Consider the following 22,939-nt stretch of genomic DNA (forward strand, 5'->3'; position numbering starts at 1 on the left):
GACCATACAACAACACACACATTTCCTACTCCTGCCCCTTTTTTTTTTGTCTCTGTCACGCACATGCTTTCTCCAGGGATTTGGTACAACATTCTCTGTGGAATCAGCAAGTTCTCTGTCATTACAAATGTAAGTGTTTGTGTGACTTCCCGTGTGCCTCCAAGGCCCTGGCAGGTAAAGGGTTAAAGACGCTGCTCCTCATCTTATGGATATTTAGCATTGATTTAGGACCTCCATTTAGAGCATTGCTAATAATGGTCCTTTGCATTGACTTGCTTACAAATACACTCATGATACACTGTGGCTCACTAAACAAAGCTAATTACCAGGTCCAAACTTTCTAGGCATCCATAAGATGAGGGAACTGTGCGACTAAGGTGACCTCTCCCCTTAAAGGAATAGATTAGAAATAGTCTTGTCTCTTCGATTGTAAGATAGTTTGTATAGACTCATAGATTTAGCTATAGTGTTGTGGTACTTCGCTTTAGTGGTTGATGTACTGTATCACTGTAGCTTTTTCTGAGATGTGCGGTTGATATTTACTGGTCAACTTAGAAATGATCATAGGCAAGGCAGTTTTGTGGTTAATAGTAATAGGGAGTTTAGCTGATATGGACCAGACAGTTTAGTTGATATGGACTAGACAGTTTAGTTGATATGGACCAGACAGTTTAGTTGATATGGACTAGGCAGTTTAGTTGATATGGACTAGCTAGTTTAGTTGATATGGACTAGCTAGTTTAGTTGATATGGACCAGCTAGTTTAGTTGATATGGACTAGACAGTTTAGTTGATATGGACCAGACAGTTTAGTTGATATGGACTAGGCAGTTTAGTTGATATGGACTAGGCAGTTTAGTTGATATGGACTAGCTAGTTTAGTTGATATGGACTAGCTAGTTTAGTTGATATGGACTAGCTAGTTTAGTTGATATGGACTAGACAGTTTAGTTGATATGGACCAGACAGTTTAGTTGATATGGACTAGGCAGTTTAGTTGATATGGACTAGGCAGTTTAGTTGATATGGACTAGCTAGTTTAGTTGAGTCACTGTTGTTCGTTGTTTCTCTCCTCAGGCGTTTGTTATCTCGTTCACGTCGGAGTTCATCCCGCGGATGGTCTACCGCTTCATGTACAGCGATACAGGCTCCATGCACGGCTTCACGGAGCACTCTCTCTCCTACTTTAACGTTAGCAACTTCATGCCAGGCACTGAACCCACCTCCACACTCTACAAAGGAGTCTCCATCTGCAGGTAAGACGCTTGACCCTGACCGTCATCTGACTAACCCCTAACACTCTTTTAGTGCAGCAAGATACTCGATCAGTTTAAGACTCTTAGCTCAGCTTCCGTAATATTGTTTAAACCTACAACTCCCCCCCCCCTCCCTCTCTATCCCTCTCTATGTATCTCTCTCTCTCTGTCTATCTATCTATCTATCTCTCTGTCTTTCAGGTATAAGGACTACAGAGACCCTCCGTGGGCTCCAGATGCCTACACCTTCTCTAAGCAGTACTGGTCTGTCCTGGCTGCCAGACTTGCCTTCGTCATCTTCTTCCAGGTACAGATTAACCCTGACGCCCTAACCCTATTTTCTCCAAGTCTGTTTGTTATCATTACATAGCCATTGCACTTCAAATAGATGCTGTAACTGTTGGAAAACCCAGGAATATTCATCGACATGACATGTGTAAAGAGATACAGTACCTATGTGTATTCTGGAACCTTCCTTGTGTCTTGTAGAACCTGGCAATGTTCCTGAGCATGCTGGTGGCCTGGCTGATCCCAGACGTTCCGCGTTCCCTCCGTGAACAGCTGAAGAAGGAGAACATGCTGCTGATGGACCTGCTGCTCAGCGACGATCAGGAGGGAAACCGTTACAAACACCGCTCCCGATATTCCTTTTGTACACAAACCATAGACATTGTAGTGGAGGCACCGGAGGTGGTGGCGGAGGAACCAATCAGAGAGGATGTAGAGATAGACCTGGATGAATATGTACAGACCCAGTACAACCCAGAGGTAGTGGACCCAGGGGACGGAGCTGAAGATGGAGGAGGAGGAGGAGAAGAAGGAGGAGGAGGAGGAGGAGGAGAAGAAGAAGAAGAAGGAGGAGGAGGAGGAGGAGGAGAAGAAGGAGGAGGAGGAGGAGGAGGAGGAGGAGGAGGAGAAGAAGGAGGAGGAGGAGGAGAAGGAGAGGCTGAAGAGGGAGGAGTAAGAGCAGAAGAGGAAGAAGGAGCAGGAAGAGAAGAAGCTGAAGGGGGAATAGGAGAAGAAGGAGGTGAAAAAGGAGGAGATTGGGGTGAAGAAAGTGAAGCAGAGGAAGGACGAGGAGAAGTAGGCGGAAAAGAGCAAGGGGGAGAGGAGGAAGAGGAAGAACCTGCCCTTATGGATCTGGACGCTTTTATGGAGTCACTTGGCCTGTCAGGTGAGAGGGCCAGAAATCATGCTTAAAACACACCTTTTTAGTAGGGCTTTTACAGTTCAAGCCTTTTAGCTTTATGGGTTAATGTTTCTTATGAATATTACCATAATGTCTTTTTAAACACTTTTTGGTCTTAAACCTCTCTTTCATCCCCTTTCCTTGTATTGACTATGTTATTATAAAAGTGTATGTTGTAAATGCACTTTTAATTAATAAAGTGTGATTTGATTTGATGTAGATTATGAGGAGCCCGTCCAGAGCCAGACACAGAGCCAGGCTGGGGACATGGAGCTGTCTGTCACAGACCCACAGCAGGACCACGCCTCAGGATCAGCCAACCAGCAACTAGACCAGGACCTCCCAGCAACTCCTCAGACAGGCTCCTCCCACAACCTTCTGGTAGACATAGAACAAGCAGCAGCCGTGACTCCAGACTTCAGGATGTTCTCTTTCAAAGGCCCTCCCCCCAGAGACCCATCCTCCAGGGCTAAGACCCGCTGCTCCACCCTGCCTCCCCGCCAGAGAGGCCCCGAGGCTGAATACAGCCTACCCCGCCCCAGCTACTCCACCAGTCTCACCAAGTTTCACCAGATGGCCACACATGCCCCTCTGCTCCCTCTACATACTCCTGTGGCCCCCACAACCACCAACCCCCTGTCTTCCCCACACACACCCCTGTCACCCACATGCACCTCTCAATCCCCCCCTCCCTTGCCCAAGCCCCTCTCCCCCAGTGAACTGTTTATGCTGAAGGGGCCTCCGCGAAGAGAGCCAGGCTCAAGGGCCCAGAGCCGTTGCTCCACCCTACCTGCCCGCCAAAGAGGCCCTGAGGCTGGGGAGAGCTCCACCAAGCCCAGCCAATCCACCAGCTTCACCAAGCTGGGAGGCCGCGTCCCCCCATCGCCCAGCGAACTAAAGCGTGACACCCCGGTGTGAGGGGGAGGCAGAGAGCGAGGGAGAGGATGGGAGAGAGGTAGAGGAAGGGGGGGAGGAGTGACCAGCTGAGTCTCACCCATCAGTGTGCCCAGAGCCTCACCCTACCCTGTCAGCCCCTCCCCCTCTCCGTCTCTATTCAACTGGGGTCCATTCAGCGAGCCAGAGGAACTGATCTGTCTAACCCTCCACATCCCTCCAGCGTTGGAGACGTCACAGCGAAGGAGCAACATTTGACCTCTTACTGCGGGATTCCAGTTGGTCATAGGAAAGTTCTAGATCTTTTCTTCTAATATGCCAGTTAATGGTTTAGGCTTGATCTGTTGGACACGGGGTTTGGTGGACCAATCAGAGCACCCAGTGTTCTGGAACTCTCTTTGCAATGACTGCAGATCCCACTGAGACTCAGACTCTTTCTACTGTTTTTTGCCCACAGCCACGATATATCCCTAGCCCGCCACCACTACTCTGCTAGTCCCAGCCCACATTATCACCGCCCTCTAGGTCAGAAAGAATATGACACTCTATATACAGTATAAGTAGGTGACCTTATGCATATAGATCTATTATTTACTACATCAATAATATTTTGATAATATGAAAATCAATACTTTTGTTCATAAGAAAAACTCAATAAAATAAAAACAAATTTTTGCTATGTGTTCCTCCTTGTTAACTCCAGAGGTCATTGGGTGTCATCAATATCCAGCTCATAAAAAAGTGGTGTTTCAGAACAGAGGTGGTTCAGTGCACTATGCATGAATGATGGATTCATGATAGATGCAGGACTGTTACACTGCAACCCAGCAGAGGGTCTGGGGAGGACAAGAAGATGCAGGAACCAGATTCCACCAGATTTATTAAATAGATTGTGTTTCTCTATATTTTAACTCAATAACATGTACACATGTTGAAAAAAAAATTCTACAGCATAGTATCCACACTCTTGGCCCAGGCACTCCCTGAAGGCCAAAACTCTACTGTTTAAATACAGTCATCAATTTTCCATCAATTTTCCCACCCTAACAGGACTTAAACCAATTGCCTTTCACACAGGGGGTTGTAAGTGGTCCTTAACCTAAACAGGTAAGTTTTCCAACATTTTTATTTTCAATTAAACACTTCTGTTCTGTTTAGAATGGTAAGCTTAAGGTAAGTATATTCTACATTTACTAAAATATCCAAACACCGTGTCTGAACAATACAAATTCCACAATTTCCCCCCATCTCTGATGGTAGTGCCCAGTGACGTCATCACCGTGCAACGCTCTCTAACCAGCGTTCGCCTCCTAACAACAGCGGGAGCTGATTTTTGGCCATGTGTATGCTTTCGGGAACTTATTATAGATGGATAAATCAATAAAAGTGAATGAGTAACTGTAACAAATGTGTCTGTATACGTTGTAACTAACTAAAAAGGATGTTCAAGGTGTAACAAGGGGTCAGAAAGTAAACAAAACAAACAGGCTGCATCGTTTAGCATAACACAGTGTGAATGCTCTGAATGACGTGACCACTACTGCATCTGAAAGGAGACGATGATAAGTAACAGAAAAATGAAACCTGATAATCAGATGGTTGAGTGTACTGGTTTTGAATGTAGTAAGGGGTAAGGGCTTATCTTAATGTGTGATCAGATGTGCGATGTCAGAGAGCCGCATCGTCACAAGGACCTTGCCTAGACATGAAGACATACTTATATACACAAGTACATTAATTCTGAACACAATATTACACAAAACAAATACAATGTTACAATGATTCCTTATCAAATCCAGTGAGGAGAGTGGCAACAGAATCAATCTGAACATTCTGTAATTTTGTCAGACTCTGTCGCCACCCCCAGGTCCAAAACAAAACTACCAATGTGTGGAGTCACTCTCTCTCTCTCTCTCTCTCTCTCTCTCTCTCTCTCTCTCTCTCTCTCTCTCTCTCTCTGTCTCTGTCTCGCTGTTATGGTGCTGGTAATTATAGCAACTGTTTAGCAACTACGTAATAACGCAGACTTAACTGCTGTAATACCCTTGTGTGTGTGTGTGTGTGTGTGCCTCTGCCTGCCTCAGCCCCCCCCCCCCTAACAGCCAAACACACAGCTGTCTGATAGGCTAACGATACTCACAAACAAGAGACTCACAAGAGATTCATACTGAACTAATACAGAGAGACGAGTCATCCAACTGGGCGTGATCAGAGACACACCAACAGATTGAGACAGAGATAGCGACAGTCTAGCCCTCATAGCCAGGTGAGCGTCTAAACACACAAATACATACAGACTTGAGATACAGACACACCTGCTTGTAGGCAAAACAGACACACACTCCATGTTAGCGGTCTGACATTCTCCACACTGTGGGCAGAGGGGCAGAGGGGGCCGGGGGCAAAGGTAAATATTTGTTCTTTATTTCATTGCCATTGAAGAGTGGTGGGGCTCTAACTGATATGGGTTACCAAAGGGAAGGCGGAGCTATCAGTTTACTGCTATCAGATGCAGTTCCGCATTAACCACAACCACAGACACACAGACACACAGTTCACAGATTTTGCTGGAAAATCAACATTCCACTACTTAGAAGGTGAGTTGTACAAGGAAATGTTATTTCTTTAATTATTTATTTTTTCCTATGTGTGAGTCCTTTATACTTGCTGGAGTTAAACAGCAAGAAGCTATATAGAACTGGGGTGCATAGAGCAGTTGCAGACTGTTTGTTTCAGCCATTTGATTTACTGTTTATTTTGATCCTCTCTTTCTCTCTTCCCTTTTGATTCCCTTTCTCAATCACCCCCAGTCCACCCCACCTCTCTCTCATCTGTTAAAACGTGTTACACACACACACACACACACACACACACACACACACACACACACACACACACACACACACATACATATACACACACATAAACAGACACAAACACACACACACTTTTCATTTTTGTTTATTTGTAATTTCACTTGCTTTGGCAATGTAAACAGTTGTTTCCCATGCCAATAAAGCCCTTTGAATTGAATTGAATTGAATTGAATTGAATTGAATTGAGAGACATAGGGAGAGAGAGACAGACAGACAGAGAGAGTGAGAGAGAGAGAGACACAGAGAGAGAGAGAGACAGAGGAGCCCTACAGCTCCTCAACACAGGATTCCCACACTGACGGAGATCTAGGGAAAACCAGGAACCCATACTCACATCATACAGAGCTACTAGTCCTCCCACAAATGCACACACGTAGAACACACACCTCCATCTGGAGACAGAAGAACACCATAATCATCACACCAGAACACAACACACACACACACACACACACACACACACACACACACACACACACACACACACACACACACACACACACACACACACACCCTTGCCTCCAGGTATGCTGGTTACACCATGCTGCTGACTTAACTAATTACGTGACACACATCAGGACATATAGTATATCTGATAGGCACTCTGCATTGTGGCAATTCAAATGTGTTTCAGCAAGGTCACGTTGTCAGGGATCTCAGCGTCTGTGGAGAAGTGTAGGAGAAGGTAAAGCTAGGGTATGGTGTGAAGGGCGATTTGCCAAACTAATTTGCCTTGATAAATAACCTTTCACAATGCTTTCATGGAGGACATTCTGTAGTATCATGGTAGTTATGAATAGGGCTGTTTTATCATCTCAGACTGTCCAGGTCAGAGTCCACAAGAGGAGGGAGTTTACCCTCTCACGGTTTGCTACATTTGAAGACATGCATGGGCTGGTTCTCCTATAGTTCTCCCCTGACTCTCTCTCTCTCTCTCTCTCTCTCTCTCTCTCTCTCTCTCTCTCTCATTGTGTTTCTCTCTCTCAATTTCAATTAAATTAAATTTAATGGGCTTTATTGGCATGGGAAACAACTGTTTTCATTGGCAAAGCAAGTGACATTTCAAATAAACAAAATTGAAATGACCAATAATTTTTTTTAATGGTAAACATTACGCAACATTACACTCTCTCTCTCTGCTCCAGGGTTTTTCCCACACTCTCTTCTCTCACGGTTTGCCACATTTGAAGACATGCATGGGTTGGTTCTCCTATAGTTCTCCCCTGACCACGAGAGGAGCGACTTTACCTCCCTTTAATCTGGGCCATACCGCTATCTCTCCCTCTTGATCTTTCTCACCTTCTACACATCCCTACCTCCCTCCTCCTCTCCCTCCCTATCTTTGCCTCTCACACACACAAATCCGACCCAGGATTCAGTGTAGATTTGTGCATGACATATTCACATGATATACTGTAGAGGACTCTCCTTCCTGTCACAGACTGTATGTGTGTTTTACAGCGTTATGTTACAGACAGCCAGTGAGTGGTTGTGGTCGGACCGTCTGTGGCTCCCAGATAACCTGACCTGGTCAGACCTGGAAGACCGCGATGGTCAAGTTTACCCCAAACCCTCTCATCTGTATGTCAGTGTGCCCTACGCCTTCGCCCTGCTTGCCATCAGATACCTGTTTGAGAGGTGAGTGTGTCTGTCTGTCTGTCTGTCTGTCTCCAAATCACATTGTTCTCACGCCTCCGATTTGGCTTGGATTGAACCAGATGGAGCGATGGGAGCATGTGTACAATTTCATTCCAAGAACCTTTCCCCACATGCCCGTAGAATGGTGGCTTGTTGTTATGTGTGTCATCTTCTCCGGGTAGGACTATTTTGCAAGAGATGTGGCCTATGCTTGCTTGCAACATTGAAGAAAATGGAAAACAAACATTACAAGTAACCTGAGGAAAACCTGAGAGAAAAACTGAATTATGTTTTTTGGAGCTCTGCCCAAGCAAGGTATTGGATTGGCTTGACAGATTGGATGTTGTGAGGCGTCATTCAGACGGGTTTCCACCCTTTTGTAGCTACTTTCTGCAAATGATTTTCTCAGGCTTTTCGAACTAGGGAAACCACCGCCTGGTCTCAACAAGGTTAATCTGTGTCTGTCTGTCTGTCTGTCTGTCTGTCTGTCTGTCTGTCTGTCTGTCTGTTTGTCTGTCATCAAACTCCCAATAGCTTCACACAATCTGCTCTTTTCTATTGGCTGTGTGCTGATACAGGTACATAGCCATTCACCTGGCTGGCCTGTGTGGGATCAGGGATAAATTACGTCTGACAGCAGAGCAAAACCCCGCCCTTGAGCACTTCTTCCACAGCCAATCGCGAGCCCCGACACAGGTAAACCACGTTCTTACAGCTGTACACATAGGGCCTGTTGTGTGACCCTTTATTAAGAAATACGCTGAATCCAAAATCAACCCCCTGTCCTCTGCGCACCCCTCTAAATCTGCAATGGTTGTTTAACTGTAAGCAATAGGGCTAAAATTCAACTCAGCCTATCAGAAGACAAGGTGAAACGACATATTGCGAAGACATATCCAATCCTTTCAGATTAACAGTGCAAAGGGGGATATGGGCTAGAAGTGTTAAGAACATAGCAGGTAAACAGAACTCATCCCCTCTCTCAGGCTGATGTGAGGGCTCTTGGTAAGAAGACTGGCTGGTCAGACTGGCGTGTTCAGGTCTGGTTCAAGAGGAGGAGGAACCAGGATCGACCAGGTCTCCGCAAGAAGTTTTGTGAGGCCAGGTGAGACAACTGAGTGTGTGTGTGTCTGTGTCTGTGTTCTAATATATGGCTGTGTGTGTGTGTGTGTGTGTGTGTGTGTGTGTGTGTGTGTGTGTGTATGTATGTATGTGTATGTGTGTTCTGGTGTGATGATTATGGTGTTCTTCTGTCTCCAGTTGGAGGTGTGTGTTCTACCTGTGTGCATTTGTGGGAGGACTAGTAGCTCTGTATGATGTGAGTATGGGTTCCTGGTTTTCCCTAGATCTCCGTCAGTGTGGGAATCCTGTGTTGAGGAGCTGCAGGGCTCCTCTGTCTCTCTCTCTCTCCCTCTCTCCCTCTCTCTCTGTCTCTCTGTGTGTGTGTGTGTGTGTGTCTCTCTCAATTTCAATTAAATTCAAAGGTCTTTATTGGCATGGGAAACAACCGTTGCCAAAACACATTGACAAAGCAAGTGAAATTACAAATAAACAAAAATGAAATAATCAATAAAAATGTAACGGTAAACATTCCACAACATTACACACACTCTCTCTCTCTCTGCTCGCTCCAGGGTTTTTCCCACGTTCTCTTCTCTCATGGTTTACCACATTTGAAGACATGCATGGACTGGTTCTCCTGTAGTTCTCCCCTGGCATTGCTCTAACCTCTCGCCTCACTCTCTCTCTCTCTCTCTCTCTCTCTCTCTCTCTCTCTCTCTCTCTATCACACATCTCTATTCACTCTCTCATTCTTCTCCTTTTTTCTCTGCTTTAGGGTGCCAAAGGCCAACAAGACCATTTTATCCCTGGGCTCTTCTCTCCATTTCTCTCTTTCTCTCTTGAACATGTGATGGCTGTGTATTTATTTTGGGACATATGGGCAGTGATTAGGCAGGACAGGATGTTGTTTCTTAAATGTTTAATGTCTGTTGTGTATGGTGACCGATGATGATGAAGATTTTATGTTTATGTGGCTGGTGATGCCAAAGGCAAATATCCATCCATGGATGGACAATAAAGTTGTATCTAATCTAATCTCTCTCTTATCTCTTTCATCCCTCTCCAATACCCCCTCCATAACCTGTGTCTTTTCCAGAAACCCTGGTTTTATAACTTGCGGGAGGTTTGGGCTGACTTCCCCAAACAGGTAAGAGCCACATCCTTGCCGTCTGCTAACTGGCAAATGTCTCAGTCTGACTAAGAGTAGTCATTCCTCTCATCTAAGAGTTTGTCAAACATCTATCTGTTTTGTCAGTTTTGATAATTGTGTGTGTGTGTGTGTGTGTGTGTGTGTGTGTGTGTCTGCGTGCGTGCATGCATGTGTGCGTGTGTCTCTGTGTGTGTAGTCCATGCTGCAGTCGCAATACTGGTATTACATCTTGGAGATGAGCTTCTACGTCTCCCTGCTCCTCAGCCTCACATTCGATGTCAAACGGAAGGTAAGTGTAAATACTTTATAGATAATTCTCCCCCAAGGTAATTATTTTAAAAGTAAACTTGTGTGTTTGAGTGCCGTTCCAGCCCTAATTGTGTGTGTGTGTGTGTGTGTGTGTGTAGGATTTTAATGAGCAGGTGATCCACCATATAGCCACTCTGACTCTGCTGGCGTTCTCCTGGAGTTCTAACTACATCCGCATTGGAACCCTTGTTATGGCAACCCACGACTCGGCAGATGTGTTGCTGGAGGTCAGTGATTGGATGGTTTAGGTGTCTGATAGTGCCTCGGTAGTTGCAGTGTTTTGTTACTTGAAAAAGTAATCTATTAGATTAGATTAGATTCAACTTTATTGTCATTGTGCAGAGTACAAGTACAGAGACAATGAAATGCAGTTAGCGTCTAACAAGAAGTGCAAAAAAGCAGAAAAGTGCAGTGTGAACAGTATATACAGGTAGTGCAGTATATGAGCAGTATAGTAGTGCAGTATAGTATAAGTAGTGCAGTGTAAGCAGTATATGAATTAGCAGTAGCTTATAAGCAGAATAAATAGGATGCAGTATGAACAGTGTAAGCAGCATATAAGCTGTATAGGCAATGCAGTCTAGCAGTATATATGTATTAACAGTAACATTAGAGTAAATAGCAGAATAAATATGGAATGCCGTATGAACAGTATAAACAGGTATGTACAGTATGTACAGATATGTGCAGTGTATTAACAGTAGTATTAAAGAAAAATATAAGGATATGTGCATTATGAACAGTATAGACAGATAATGAACAGTATAGACATATAACTGAAATTACATTTAACAGAAATGATCTTGTTACTTCACAATATTACTTTGCATGGAAAGTATTATATTACATATTACTCATTATGTTCCTTTTTTACGCTGTCCATTCAGCACTGAACTCCACTCTAGGCCTACCTGTATCAGGTGTAGATTTTCCTTTAGTACTTTCCTCACCATTGTTTGATGGAGTTTGTTTCACTCACATGTGTCCTTGATGAGAAATAATCCCTTTGATGTGATGCCTTCTATTTCAATGCATTATTGCAACACAGCTGCCATCTTTATTTGTTTTTCAGCTTTACGACAACAGGAAACAAGTTACAGCATGAGTTCTGTTAGCAGGAGACTTTGGGTTTTTAAAAACATATACTGTATAACACACCGGCATTGATATGATTCTGAAAGTCATGCGTAACGCAAAGTGACGCATTACTTGAAAAAGTAACTGCAATGACAGTACAATATTTGAACACAGTAACTCGTTATATTATTTTGTTACTGATAAAAGTAATACTACTGTAATGCATTACTTTTATAACTCGTTACCCCCAACACTGGGTCATTGTGATTGGCTGGCTTCGGTGTCAATCAGTAGATTGGTAGAGGCTGTGCTGACCCTGCTCAGTTGTTAGTGACCTGCTTCTTCTATCCATTTCTCTCTTTCTCTCCTCTCTTCCCCCACCTCTTCCCCCGTTTCCTCACTCCACTTTCTCAGGTGGGTAAGTTGTTTAACTACGCTAAGTGGGAGAGGACCTGCAATGCCATATTTGTGCTGTTCGTTGCTGTATTCATGGGGACGAGACTCATCATCCTGCCCTTTTGGTGAGTCTCAACCACAGCTGAACCATAACCAAACATAACCAAACAGAGTCGGAGGGGCTGACCATGGGGCGGCAGGTAGGCTAGAGGTTAGAGAGGCCGGCCAGCAATCGGCAGTGCATGTGTGTTGTCTCTTCTTCTTCTTCTAAACCTCTCTCCATCTCAGGCTGATCCACTGTACATGGGTGTATCCTCTGGAGCTGTTTTCTGCCTTCTTTGGTTTCTACTTCTTCAACGGAATGCTGCTGCTGCTACAGACTCTCCACCTCTACTGGGCTGCTCTCATACTGCGCATGGTCCACAAGTTCCTCTACAGCTCTGTGAGTGTGTCCATGTGCACCGGGCGAGGCTGGCGGAGGTAGAAATTGGAGGACGGGCTCACATGTGTTTGATACAGTGTAGCTTCCACCAAGATGGGTTCGTTGTAATGTATGGAACGGAACTAGGAATGGTTTTTCATTCCAAGCATGACATGCATCTCCCCTGGTGTCCATGAGTACATTGGAAATATCTTAAAGGTCATTATCATTTTACAATATAGTTGCATATCCATATTTCTAACTTGTTTTGTTGTCTTCCTCCTTTAACCCCCCCCCCCCCCCCCTTCCCCTCAATTATCCCCTTTGACTTTTACCCTCTTACAGGTGAACGGTGATGAGAGGAGTGACGCAGAGGAGGAGGAGGAGGAGGAGAAGAATGGCAAGGACACAAGAGAGGAGAAAGATCAGCCACAGCAACAGAGGAATGGAGCCCGAGGTCGAGCATACGCTCACTGAGACGGACGGACTGTCCAGACGCCCGACAGACAGACAGACAGACAGACAGACAGGCTGACCGTCCAGACGCCCGACAGACAGACAGACAGACAGACAGACAGACAGACAGACAGACAGTTGATTCTAGTGATGCCTCAGAGAGAGTAACTCACTGAAGGACTCATTCAGAGGCAGAGGAGTCAAGTCGAAAACTACATTTAAAAAGCATGATTTTCAACAACAAAAAAGCCTATGATGTGAAGGACAATGGAGGCTACATACAAATCGACACTCTAAACAATGAGATCACTCAGATCACAGTGGCTGTAGTTTAGTGTCAACTGCAACATTGACATTCAACCCTTTGATGTTACAAATTAATAAACACTCTCAATATGCTGCTTTTGCCCAAAACATTGAGCATTAGACCCATGAGATAATGATGATGATGATGATGATGATGGTGATGCTGATGATGGATCACATTTATTGTGGCACACTGAAATAAATGTATTTCATAACTTTATAAAGGCTATAGATTGGAGTATCTATTCTTGTGGCATGCATAAAACATATGTCTGTATAACAATGTTGAGGCAAGTCAGATGCATTTATTTTTGCTGGACTGGCTGTTTAATCTGACCCATTGAAGTATTATGATTACAAATGCTAAAGCCCATTATAAGCATTATAATCTGTTAGGTTTGCTGCCTAGTTCTGCTCTCCAGCCATGGACAGTCTCTCTCTATTTACTAGACTAAGGGCGCCCTCTTGCGGACGTTCGCGGGAATTGTCACTGTTACCATGGGGACGACTAAACAAACCATGCTCACTTGTTGTGAGTTTGTTGGAGAGGCTAGCTAGCTAAAACATCCTGCTCACTCGAATAATAAAAAACAACGATATGGCCCACGTTAGGACTTACAGACCTAATGTACGTGTCGGAAACTGGAACGAGGATGTTACCTTGGAGGAGGTTTGTCTCAGGATAATCTGACTAATGTAACTGGTTACTCCCCATTTTGTTATTTAGTTTGTTAAATGGATAAACGCATTCACTCTGTTAGTTTAGCGTTGTAGCTGCAACTACTAGTCATGCACTACCATGTGCATACCTGTACAGTCCGGACTCTGGGAGGCTGCTAGGATATTTCTTCACATTCTCTCCCACTACTCACTTAGACACAGCTGTGTGGAGCTATCACTCCCTGTCTCTTCTTAGGACACACTAAAGGACTTTCTGGACAGGAAGATGAGGGGTGAGCTCACAGTTCAGAAAACCGGCTTCCTCAAACAGAACATCCTGAGACAGGTGACTCATCACCAATAATAATAATAATGATTCATAATACTGACCAGAATCAGTGTGGGTAGTGCATTACGCTATGTCCTGAATTTGTGTGTGTGTGTGTGTGTGTGTGTGTGTGTGTGTGTGTGTGTGTCAGGTAAGTCTGTCCGTCGCGCAGGGTGGCGGTGTGTGTTTTGGGGACGTTGTAATGTTGGTGAACCTGGGCGGGCCTGACAGAGATGGCTGTGCAGTCAGCATCAACGCAGACGTCAGCAGCCTGGGGACTGGGCCTAATCCAACCATTCAGGCGCCGTGTGGAGTCAGTGCAGGGAGGGGTCTAAAGCCCTGCACACGCACTGCCTTCATCATCAGCAGGTACACACACACACACGCACACACACACACACACACAGACACGCATATTCTCACATACCTACACGCACACTAACACATTCTCTCACACACGCGCACAAAGGGATACATGTTTTAAACATTGTTGTGTGTGTCCAGTGTGGATGGCAGTGAGAAGGGAGAGGCTCTGCGTTACGATCAGAGTTTCACCCTGAGAACAACCGATGACTTTGCTGGAGGCGTAAGTAACCCCCGCCCCCCCCACACACACACACAAACATCCACCAAAGTTGCTATGAAACTATGAAATGCTGTGGAGAGATGATATTCATTGAAACATGAAATTCAAGTTCTACATGTCTGCTGTCACGACTCACATGTCAACAACCACACTTATCACTCAACTATCTGTGCGTTTGTTTCATTTACCCTCAGCTGTATTTGACCAGCGACCATAAGACATTTCAGAAGGTATGTCCTGGGCACAATGTGAATGTGCTTATTCATTGTCTCCATAGCTACACAGCTGTGAAAGGGTTGTTAGTTGTAAACACTTGTCCGAGACCAAAATAGCTAAGATAGCGATTTTATTTTATTTGTAGTGTGCAAAGAAGTCCCGCCTCCAGGAAGTGAGTTTGGAGCAGCAGGGGTCCTTCCTGTCATGGTGGAAAGTTCTGCACTCTGACCCCCAGGAGAGGCTGGAGCATGAAGGTCTACCAGTACCTGTAAGTCTACTAACTCCTCTCACCCTCTACCACAACATCATCACCTCTCACCCTCTACTACACCATCATCCCTAGTCTCGCGTATCCACACCAAATCACGTTGTTCTCACGCCTTTTTTGGAGGTCTGGGGAATCTTAGATTAGCAGATCTGGCTTGGATTGAACTGGACGGAGTGATGGAAGAATGTGCTCGCAATTTAATTGGATATTACATTCAAAGAACCCTCCCCCCAAATGCCAGCGTCAATATGCCATTTCATCCCTTCTGAGCACATCCTGGAAATGTCAGAAACATTCCAGATCATGAGAATTTCAAAGATTATCTACTGTGTCCACTATATATCTATAATTTTACCCCCTTACAGGATATAATGGATAGATTAGAAGTTGTTCAAGCAGACTGTCATTGTGGCTCATAGTCTGTGTCTCTGTCTCCTACCCTCTAACCATATCTCTGTGTCCACCTACAGGCCAATGCGGATGTGCTGATCACCCACTGCAAGACTAACCAGGCCCTGGCTGTCCTGGGAGAACATGTTTTGTGGTAACTTTTCCTTTTTACATTGCAAATCCCTAAAAACATCTCAGGGTGCACAAATCATTTCCACATGGTAGAAGTGTTGCAGTATGACATATTAATTGTAATAATGTAAATATTTATTGTTTCTGCAGGACTCCGTATGGCAAAGAGTATGAAGTGACTGCCAAAACATTCTTGGACTCCCACAAGGCTGAGCGGGACATGAATCACTGGCTCTTTGTGACCTCTGACCCTGCAGCGGCAGAGCAAACACTGCTGGACCGCCCCAAAACACAGGTCGCACCCACAGAGCCCTTTTTATGAGTTCTTTTTAATACCGCAATAAAAATTTGATTATCAGAATCTCGATTGTTGATGTCATGTTGTTGAAACTTGTCGAGTTTCCTCCTCCTCACTCTTGTGTGTTTGGGGACTGGAGTCATCGAGCTAGAAAACTTGTGTATTCTCTTGGGTTTGCTGTCCTTCAAGTGCTTACACAGGTAAGTGAGACTATTCAGTCATTTTCATCTGATACATTAGATCAGGTGTTCCCTATTTCCTCCGGAGCCCCCTGTCACATCTTATGAAATTTGCGGCCCCTCCATTTGAAGAAAATGTATTTTCTATATTACGTATATTGGGGAAAAGACAGTCACTGTCTCAAGGTTCTTGGTGTCATGATGTAATTATTTTTTTTTCCTCTAAATAACGCGCTCTGGCCAGGCCAGAAATTATAAATGTAGTTATTTGTTGAATATACAGTTAGGTCTGGAAATATTTGGACAGTGACACAATTTTCATAATTTTGGCTCTGTACGCCACCACAATGGATTTGAAATGAAACAATCAAGATGCAATTGAGATGCAGACTTTCAGCTTTAATCCAAGGGGTTGAACAAAAATATTGTATGAAACATTTAGGAATTGCAACCATTTTTATACACAGTGCCCTATTTTTAGGGGCTCAAATGTAATTGGACAACTTAACATAATCATAAATAAAATGTTAATTTTTAATACTTTGTCGTCTGCCTGAAGTCTGGAACCCATGGACATCAAATGCTGAGTTTCCTCCTTTGAGATGCTTTGCCAGCAGCTGCAGCTGTCTTCAGCTGTTGTTTGTTTGTGGGTCTTTCTGCCTTTAGTTTTGTCTTCAGCAAGTGAAATGCATGCTCGATCGGATTGAGATCAGGTGATTGATTCGGCTATTGCAGAATACTCCACTTCTTTGCCTTAAAAAACTCCTGGGTTGCTTTCGCAGTATATTTTGGGTCATTGTCCATCTGTCCATCATCTTTGCTGAATTTGGCTGAATCTGAGCAGACAGTATATCCCTAAACACTTCAGAATTCATCTGGCTGCTTCTGTTCTCTGTCACATCATCAATAAACACAAGTGACCCAGTGCCATTGGAAGCCATGCATGCCCATGCCATCACACTGCCTCCACTGTGTTTTACAGGAGATGTGGTATGATTCGGATCATGAGCCATTCATGAGCCTTCTCCATACTTTCTTCCCATTATTCTGGCACAGGTTGATCTTAGTTTCATCCGTCCAAAAAATGTTCATCTGTTCCAGAACTGGGCTGGCTTTTTTAGATCTATACATTTGGCATTGAGTGAGTGATGAAGCCTGTTCTCCAGTCTGAGTAAGTCAGTTTAATCTTGTTTCTAGTCAGAGTGCTATTAGGAGTTGTTTGTTTTGCAGTGGGTATCCTGCCTGAAGCCTGTTCTCCAGCTTGAGCAAGTCAGTTTAATCTTGTTTCTAGTCAGTGCTATTTGGAGTTGTTTGTTTTGCAGTGGCTATCCTGCCGGAAGCCTGTTCTCCAGCCTGAGCAAGTCAGTTTAATCTTGTTTCTAATCAGAGTGCTATTAAGAGTTGTTTGTTTGGCTATCCTGCCTTAAGTAGTTTCTATTGGAAGCCATCAGTTTGAAGTCAATTAGCTGTGAAGTGCTGTCAATCTCCAGTGGGAGGGCCTAAACACTATCCTGCCAGGTATTTAACTCCTGCTCGCCCTGGACCACGACTAATACATTTGGGATTGAGTGAGTGGTGAAACCTGTCTGGTCGTTAACTGATCGTCAGGTGGGAGGGGATGCTACCCTGCTAGTCATCAGCAATCACAGAATCTGCATTTATTTCGTGACGATCGCAGAGCGACAGCCTCCTGACACGAAGACTCTAGACACAAAGGCATAGGAGTCTATCTGTGGAGTCTCCAGACACAAAGACATAGGAGTCTATCTGTGGAGTCAGACTCCAGACACAAAGACATAGGAGTCTATCTGTGGAGTCCATCGAGGAAGGCCTGAGAGGAAGGCCATACTACTAAGTATTTTTATTCTATTTTGATAATTTCTTCATTACCCTGAGTGTATTGAGCCTGCCTATATCCTACTTTTCTCACTAACCCTCTCCCTCTATACCGGCAAAAAATCACAATGTGCTTTCTCCCCATTCCTGTTATTTCCTCCATCAGGAGGACACATCAACGCTACACCTCCACTCGCAACCCTTCCAATCTAATCTACCCACCATGCTCAACTGACCACAACCTCACTGTCACGAGAGGACTTTGGAACTGCCAATCAGCGGTCCGGAAAGCAGAGGCTATCTCAGCCTATGCCTGCTTCATGTCTCTCCACTTCCTTGCTCTCACAGAGACATGGATTACACCGGATAACACAGCTACTCCGGCAGCCCTCTCTGATGCCTACTCCTTTTCTCATTCCCCTAGACTCTCTGGCCAAGGAGGAGAAACAGGACTCCTCATCTCGCCTAAGTGGTCACATAATGTCCTTCCCCTGTCACACCTGTCCATATCCTCCTTTGAATTCCATGCTGTTTCTATCACCTCCCCTGTCAAATTTCACATTGTTGTTATCTATCGTCCTCCAGGTCAGCTTGGCCACTTTTTAGATGAGATGGATGTCCTTCTCAGCTCCTTCCCTGAGGACGGCACATCGCTCACACTACTGGGTGACTTCAACATCCAGTCGGAGAAGCTTCACTCGACCTTCACTTGACCTTCTCTCCTCCTTCTGCCTTACCCTGTCCCACTCTCCTCCCACTCATAAGGCGGGCAATCAGCTTGACCTTGTCTTCACAAGATCCTCCCATACCTCAAACCTCACTGTTACCCCTCTTCTGGTTTCTGACCATCATTTCGTATCCTTCTCCCTCCCTCTCAAATGCTCACCCTCCCAACCAGTCTCTACCCACACTGTCCTCTCGTCGTGGCCAGCGCACCCTCTCACTCACCACTCTTTCTTCCTCTGTCTTATCCGCCCTACCCTCTGTTGAATCCTTCTCTCTTCTATCCACTGATGCAGCTTCCTCCACCCTCCTGTCATCTCTTTCCTCATCCTTCGACTCTCTCTGTCCACAGATCTCAAGGCCAGCACCATCCACTCCACGCGCTCCCTGGCTGTCTGAAATCCTGCAAGCTTGTAGAATAGGGCTCCGGGCAGCTGAGAGGAAATGGAGAAAATCTGGCCTTCCTGATGATCTAGACCTTTATCTCTCTCTCCTCCTCAACTACACCTCATCTGCATCAGCTGCTAAAGCCTTATACTACCATTCCAAAATTCAATCCTCTGTCTCTAACCCAAGGAAACTGTTCTCCACATTTTCCTCACTCCTCAACCCTCCTCCCTCCTCTCTGTCTGCTGATGACTTTGTCACCTATTTTGAAAAGAAGGTTGATGACATTAGCAGCTCCATCCCTCTACCTCTCACCAACAATGCTACCTCTCCTCCCAAACCCACTGTGCAACACCCAGTCTTTGGTTTATCAGATTTCTCCCCCCTCTCCCCTGATGATGTTCTAAAGCTGGTCACATCCAAGCGGGCAACCACCTGCCCCCTCAATCCTATCCCCTCCCCCTTTCTCCAATCCACCTCTAAAGACCTCCTTCCGTTCCTTACCACCTTAATCAATTCCTCTCTATCCACAGGATCTGTCCCAGCTGCCTTCAAGACAGCCAGAGTCAAGCCTCTTCTCAAGAAACCAACTCTTGACCTGTCTGCTGTCCATAACTACAAACCGGTATCCCTTCTCTTCTTCTTATCTAAAACCCTTGAACGTGCTGTCTCTAACCAACTGTCAAACTACCTCCTTCAAAACAATTTCCTTGGCAATATGGCAATGCCATATTTGTGCTGTTCGTTGCTGTATTCATGGGGACGAGACTCATCATCCTGCCCTTTTGGTGAGTCTCAACCACAGCTGAACCATAACCAAACATAACCAAACAGAGTCATAGGGGCTGACCATGGGGCGGCAGGTAGCCTAGAGGTTCCAGAGGCTGGCCAGCAATTGGCAGGTTGCTGGTTTGATCCCCACTCCAGGAGGGAGCCGGCATCTCTTAAAGGTCATTATCATTTTACAATATCGTTACATATCCATATTTCTAACTCATTTTGTTGTCTTCCTCCTTTACCCCCCCCCCCCCCCTCAATTATCCCCTTTGACTTTCTCCCTCTTACAAGTGAACGGTGATGAGAGGAGTGACGAAGAGGAGGAGGAGGAGGAGGAGGAGAAGGAGAAGGAGAAGGAGATGGATGGCAAAAACACAAGAGAGGAGGAAGATCAGAGGAATGGAGCCCGAGGTCGAGCAAACGCTCACTGAGACAGATTGACGCCCGACAGACAGACAGACAGACAGGCTGACTGTCCAGACGCCCGACAGACAGACAGACAGACAGACAGACAGACAGACAGAAAGACACTTGATTGTAGTGATGCCGCAAAGAGAGTAACTCACAGAAGGACTCATTCAGATGCAGAGGAGTCTACATTTAAAGTCGAAAACTACATTTAAAAAGCATGATTTTCAACAACAACTAAAAAGCCTATGATGTGAAGGACAATGGAGGCTACATACAAATCGACACTCTAAACAATGAGGTCACTCAGATCACAGTGGCTGTAGTTTAGTGTCAACTGCAACATTGACATTCAACCCTTTGATGTTACAAATTAATAAACACTCTCAATATGCTGCTTTTGCCCAAAACATTGAGCATTAGACCCATGAGATGATGATGATGATGATGGATCACATATCTTAACTTACTTAACTTATTGTGGCACACTAAAATAAATGTATTTCATAACTTTATAAAGGCTATAGATTGGAGTATCTATTCTTGTGGCATGCAAAAAACACAAAAAACACAATGTTGAGGCAAGTCAGATGCATTTCTTTGTGCTGGACTGGTTGTTTAATCTGACCCATTGAAGTATTATGATTACAAATGCTGAAGCCCATTATAAGCATTATAATCTGTTAGGTTTGCTGCCTAGTTCTGCTCTACAGCCATGGACAGTCTCTCTCTATTTACTAGACTAAGGGCGCCCTCTTGCGGACGTTCGCGGGAATTGTCACTGTTACCATGGGGACGACTAAACAAACCATGCTCACTTGTGAGTTTGTTGGAGAGGCTAGCTAGCTAAAACATCCTGCTCACTCGAATAATAAAAAACAACAATATGGCCCACGTTAGGACTTACAGATCTAATGTACGTGTCGGAAACTGGAACGAGGATGTTACCTTGGAGGAGGTTTGTCTCAGGATAATCTGACCAATGTAACTGGTTACTCCCCATTTTGTTATTTAGTTTGCTAAATGGATAAACCCATTCACTCTGTTAGTTTAGCGTTGTAGCTGCAACTACTAGTCATGCACTACCATGCGCATACCTGTACAGTCCGGACTCTGGGAGGCTGCTAGGATATTTCTTCACATTCTCTCCCACTACTCACACACACACACACACACACACACACACACACACACACACTCACTCTCTCTCTCTCTCCCCCCCCCTTCTCTCTCTCTTACACACACACACACTTCTGTATGAAATTGAATAGTGGACATCAGCTGTGTTTGTCGTAGAATTTAAGTAATAATACTTTGAAATAAATTACCATTAACCGGAGCTGTTGATTCATTCAAAGACTTTATTAATGCAGAATATGTAACCGTTCAGGTTTGCAAAGTTGACCCTGTTTTAACCTCAGTCACCTGTCTTTATAGATTTCACACAGGTTAACGCCTTCTATTCAACGTATTTCTGTTTCCTGTCTACATACACCAATAACATTCAAGAATTACATTTCGTCATCAAGGTGGGCTACTCCCACCTGGCTGGCGCCAATTCGTCTGGTCAGTCCTTGCTGACACCCAGGCTGTTTTCAAAAGCCTTTTGTCCTGGCTGTTTACAACTTTGTTTATTACTTAATTACCCTATCTTTTAATTAATCTATCCTGTTTCTGCAGCTTTGATCCTTTGTTTTCTTCACCTTTAGCCAACCCCTCAATCTGACCTTACCCCTCTTTACTGCCTTCTCCAAATGTTCTAGGACCATCTGTTTTCTTGTGACCTTTTCCCCTAGGTGTGAGATTACAAACCCTTATATTGTCTTTAAATTTACCATATGTTGAGCTATCACTACCTGTCTCTCCTTAAGACACACTAAATGACTTTCTGGACAGGATATAATGGATATAATGGATAGATTAGAAGTTGTTCAAGTAGACTGTCATTGTGGCTCATAGTCTGTGTCCTACCCTATAACCATATCTCTGTGTCCACCTACAGGCCACTGGGTATGTGTTGATCACCCACTGTAAGACTAACCAGGCCCTGGCTGTCCTGGGAGAACACGTTTTGTGGTAACTTTTCCTCTTTACATTGCAAACCCCTAAAACATCTCAGGGTGCACAAATCATTTCCACATGGTAGAAGTGTTGCAGTTGTCTCCCGGGAATTTAGGTTCTATACAGAACCCCCGACCAAACCTCAGATAACCGGTTATGGATCCTCAGCCTGAGGGGTCTTACCCTGTCAGATGCTGACTGGTCCTATGTAGGTTGGTGTCCATTAGATTCACTCCGCTGTTAACGGTCTACATCCCATAGTTCCTCCCATATCTTCCTCTACCCACCTCAGCTGAACTGAAAAATCATTAAAACTAAACTCTAAAAATATATTAAAAAAAATAAATAATAATAATAATAATAATTAAAAAATAAATAATAATAATAATAATTAAGAATTAAAATTGAGAAAACTATTCCTTTAAATGCAGGTTAAATTCTTTAATGATGGCTTAAAACATTGCAGCATTACAGGCAGAGTGATTAAATGGTAAAATGCTAGTATTCAAAAAATGATAAAAATTAGAAAAGAATAAAACCTATCAGTCTGAACCCTACTCTGCCTGTGAAATTTAGAGAAGTCCCAGTTTCACTCCGTCGAGCATAGCTGGTTCTTCTATCCGCCAGAGCTGTTGTTATATAAACGAAGGTCCGCCAAGG

At 44.5% G+C, this 22,939-nt stretch overlaps 3 protein-coding genes across 10 annotated transcripts in view; all 3 read left to right on the forward strand.

Annotated features, from left to right (window-relative positions):
- The window catches only part of ano2a (anoctamin 2a), a gene marked incomplete at its 5' end in the record, with an annotated part of 18,778 nt that extends 14,850 nt beyond the window's left edge, over positions 1–3,928 (forward strand). The window contains 6 exons of the mRNA XM_083665735.1: positions 77–129; positions 1,078–1,256; positions 1,458–1,563; positions 1,746–2,024; positions 2,247–2,430; positions 2,666–3,928. Of these exons, the coding sequence (XP_083521861.1) occupies positions 77–129; positions 1,078–1,256; positions 1,458–1,563; positions 1,746–2,024; positions 2,247–2,430; positions 2,666–3,363 (1,499 nt within the window). The 3' untranslated portion in view covers positions 3,364–3,928. The remainder of the gene's footprint in view (positions 1–76; positions 130–1,077; positions 1,257–1,457; positions 1,564–1,745; positions 2,025–2,246; positions 2,431–2,665) is intronic.
- Positions 3,929–5,631: 1,703 nt separating this feature from the next.
- Positions 5,632–20,340, forward strand: cers3b (ceramide synthase 3b). 8 transcript variants are annotated; one of them, XR_014554135.1, is made up of 13 exons: positions 5,757–5,936; positions 7,677–7,853; positions 8,432–8,549; positions 8,840–8,958; positions 9,114–9,171; positions 10,012–10,062; positions 10,262–10,354; positions 10,473–10,601; positions 11,866–11,972; positions 12,136–12,289; positions 12,614–12,798; positions 12,847–12,871; positions 20,247–20,313. XR_014554135.1 is itself a non-coding variant. In XM_083666252.1 (11 exons), exons 2-11 carry the CDS (start codon positions 7,681–7,683, stop codon positions 12,743–12,745), a joined length of 1,134 nt encoding a protein of 377 aa, XP_083522378.1. In that variant the 5' UTR covers positions 5,632–5,746; positions 7,677–7,680; the 3' UTR covers positions 12,746–13,251. The 8 variants fall into 8 exon arrangements, 3 of the variants coding, with proteins under 3 accessions (XP_083522378.1, XP_083522379.1, XP_083522377.1); XR_014554134.1 differs by lacking the exons at positions 12,847–12,871; positions 20,247–20,313 and adding an exon at positions 20,326–20,340; XR_014554136.1 differs by lacking the exon at positions 12,847–12,871 and having other exon boundaries at positions 20,266–20,283.
- cfap161 (cilia and flagella associated protein 161) lies at positions 13,629–22,298 on the forward strand (the record flags this gene model as incomplete). The annotated part of the gene is made up of 9 exons (XM_083665736.1): positions 13,629–13,700; positions 13,947–14,036; positions 14,170–14,387; positions 14,523–14,604; positions 14,799–14,834; positions 14,966–15,088; positions 15,559–15,632; positions 15,761–15,905; positions 22,221–22,298. 9 exons carry the CDS (start codon positions 13,629–13,631, stop codon positions 22,296–22,298), a joined length of 918 nt encoding a protein of 305 aa, XP_083521862.1.
- Positions 22,299–22,939: the final 641 nt, after the last annotated feature.

The sequence above is a fragment of the Argentina silus genome, assembly GCF_951799395.1.
Source record: "Argentina silus genome assembly, chromosome: 3".
NCBI classification, from domain to species: Eukaryota; Metazoa; Chordata; class Actinopteri; order Argentiniformes; family Argentinidae; genus Argentina; species Argentina silus.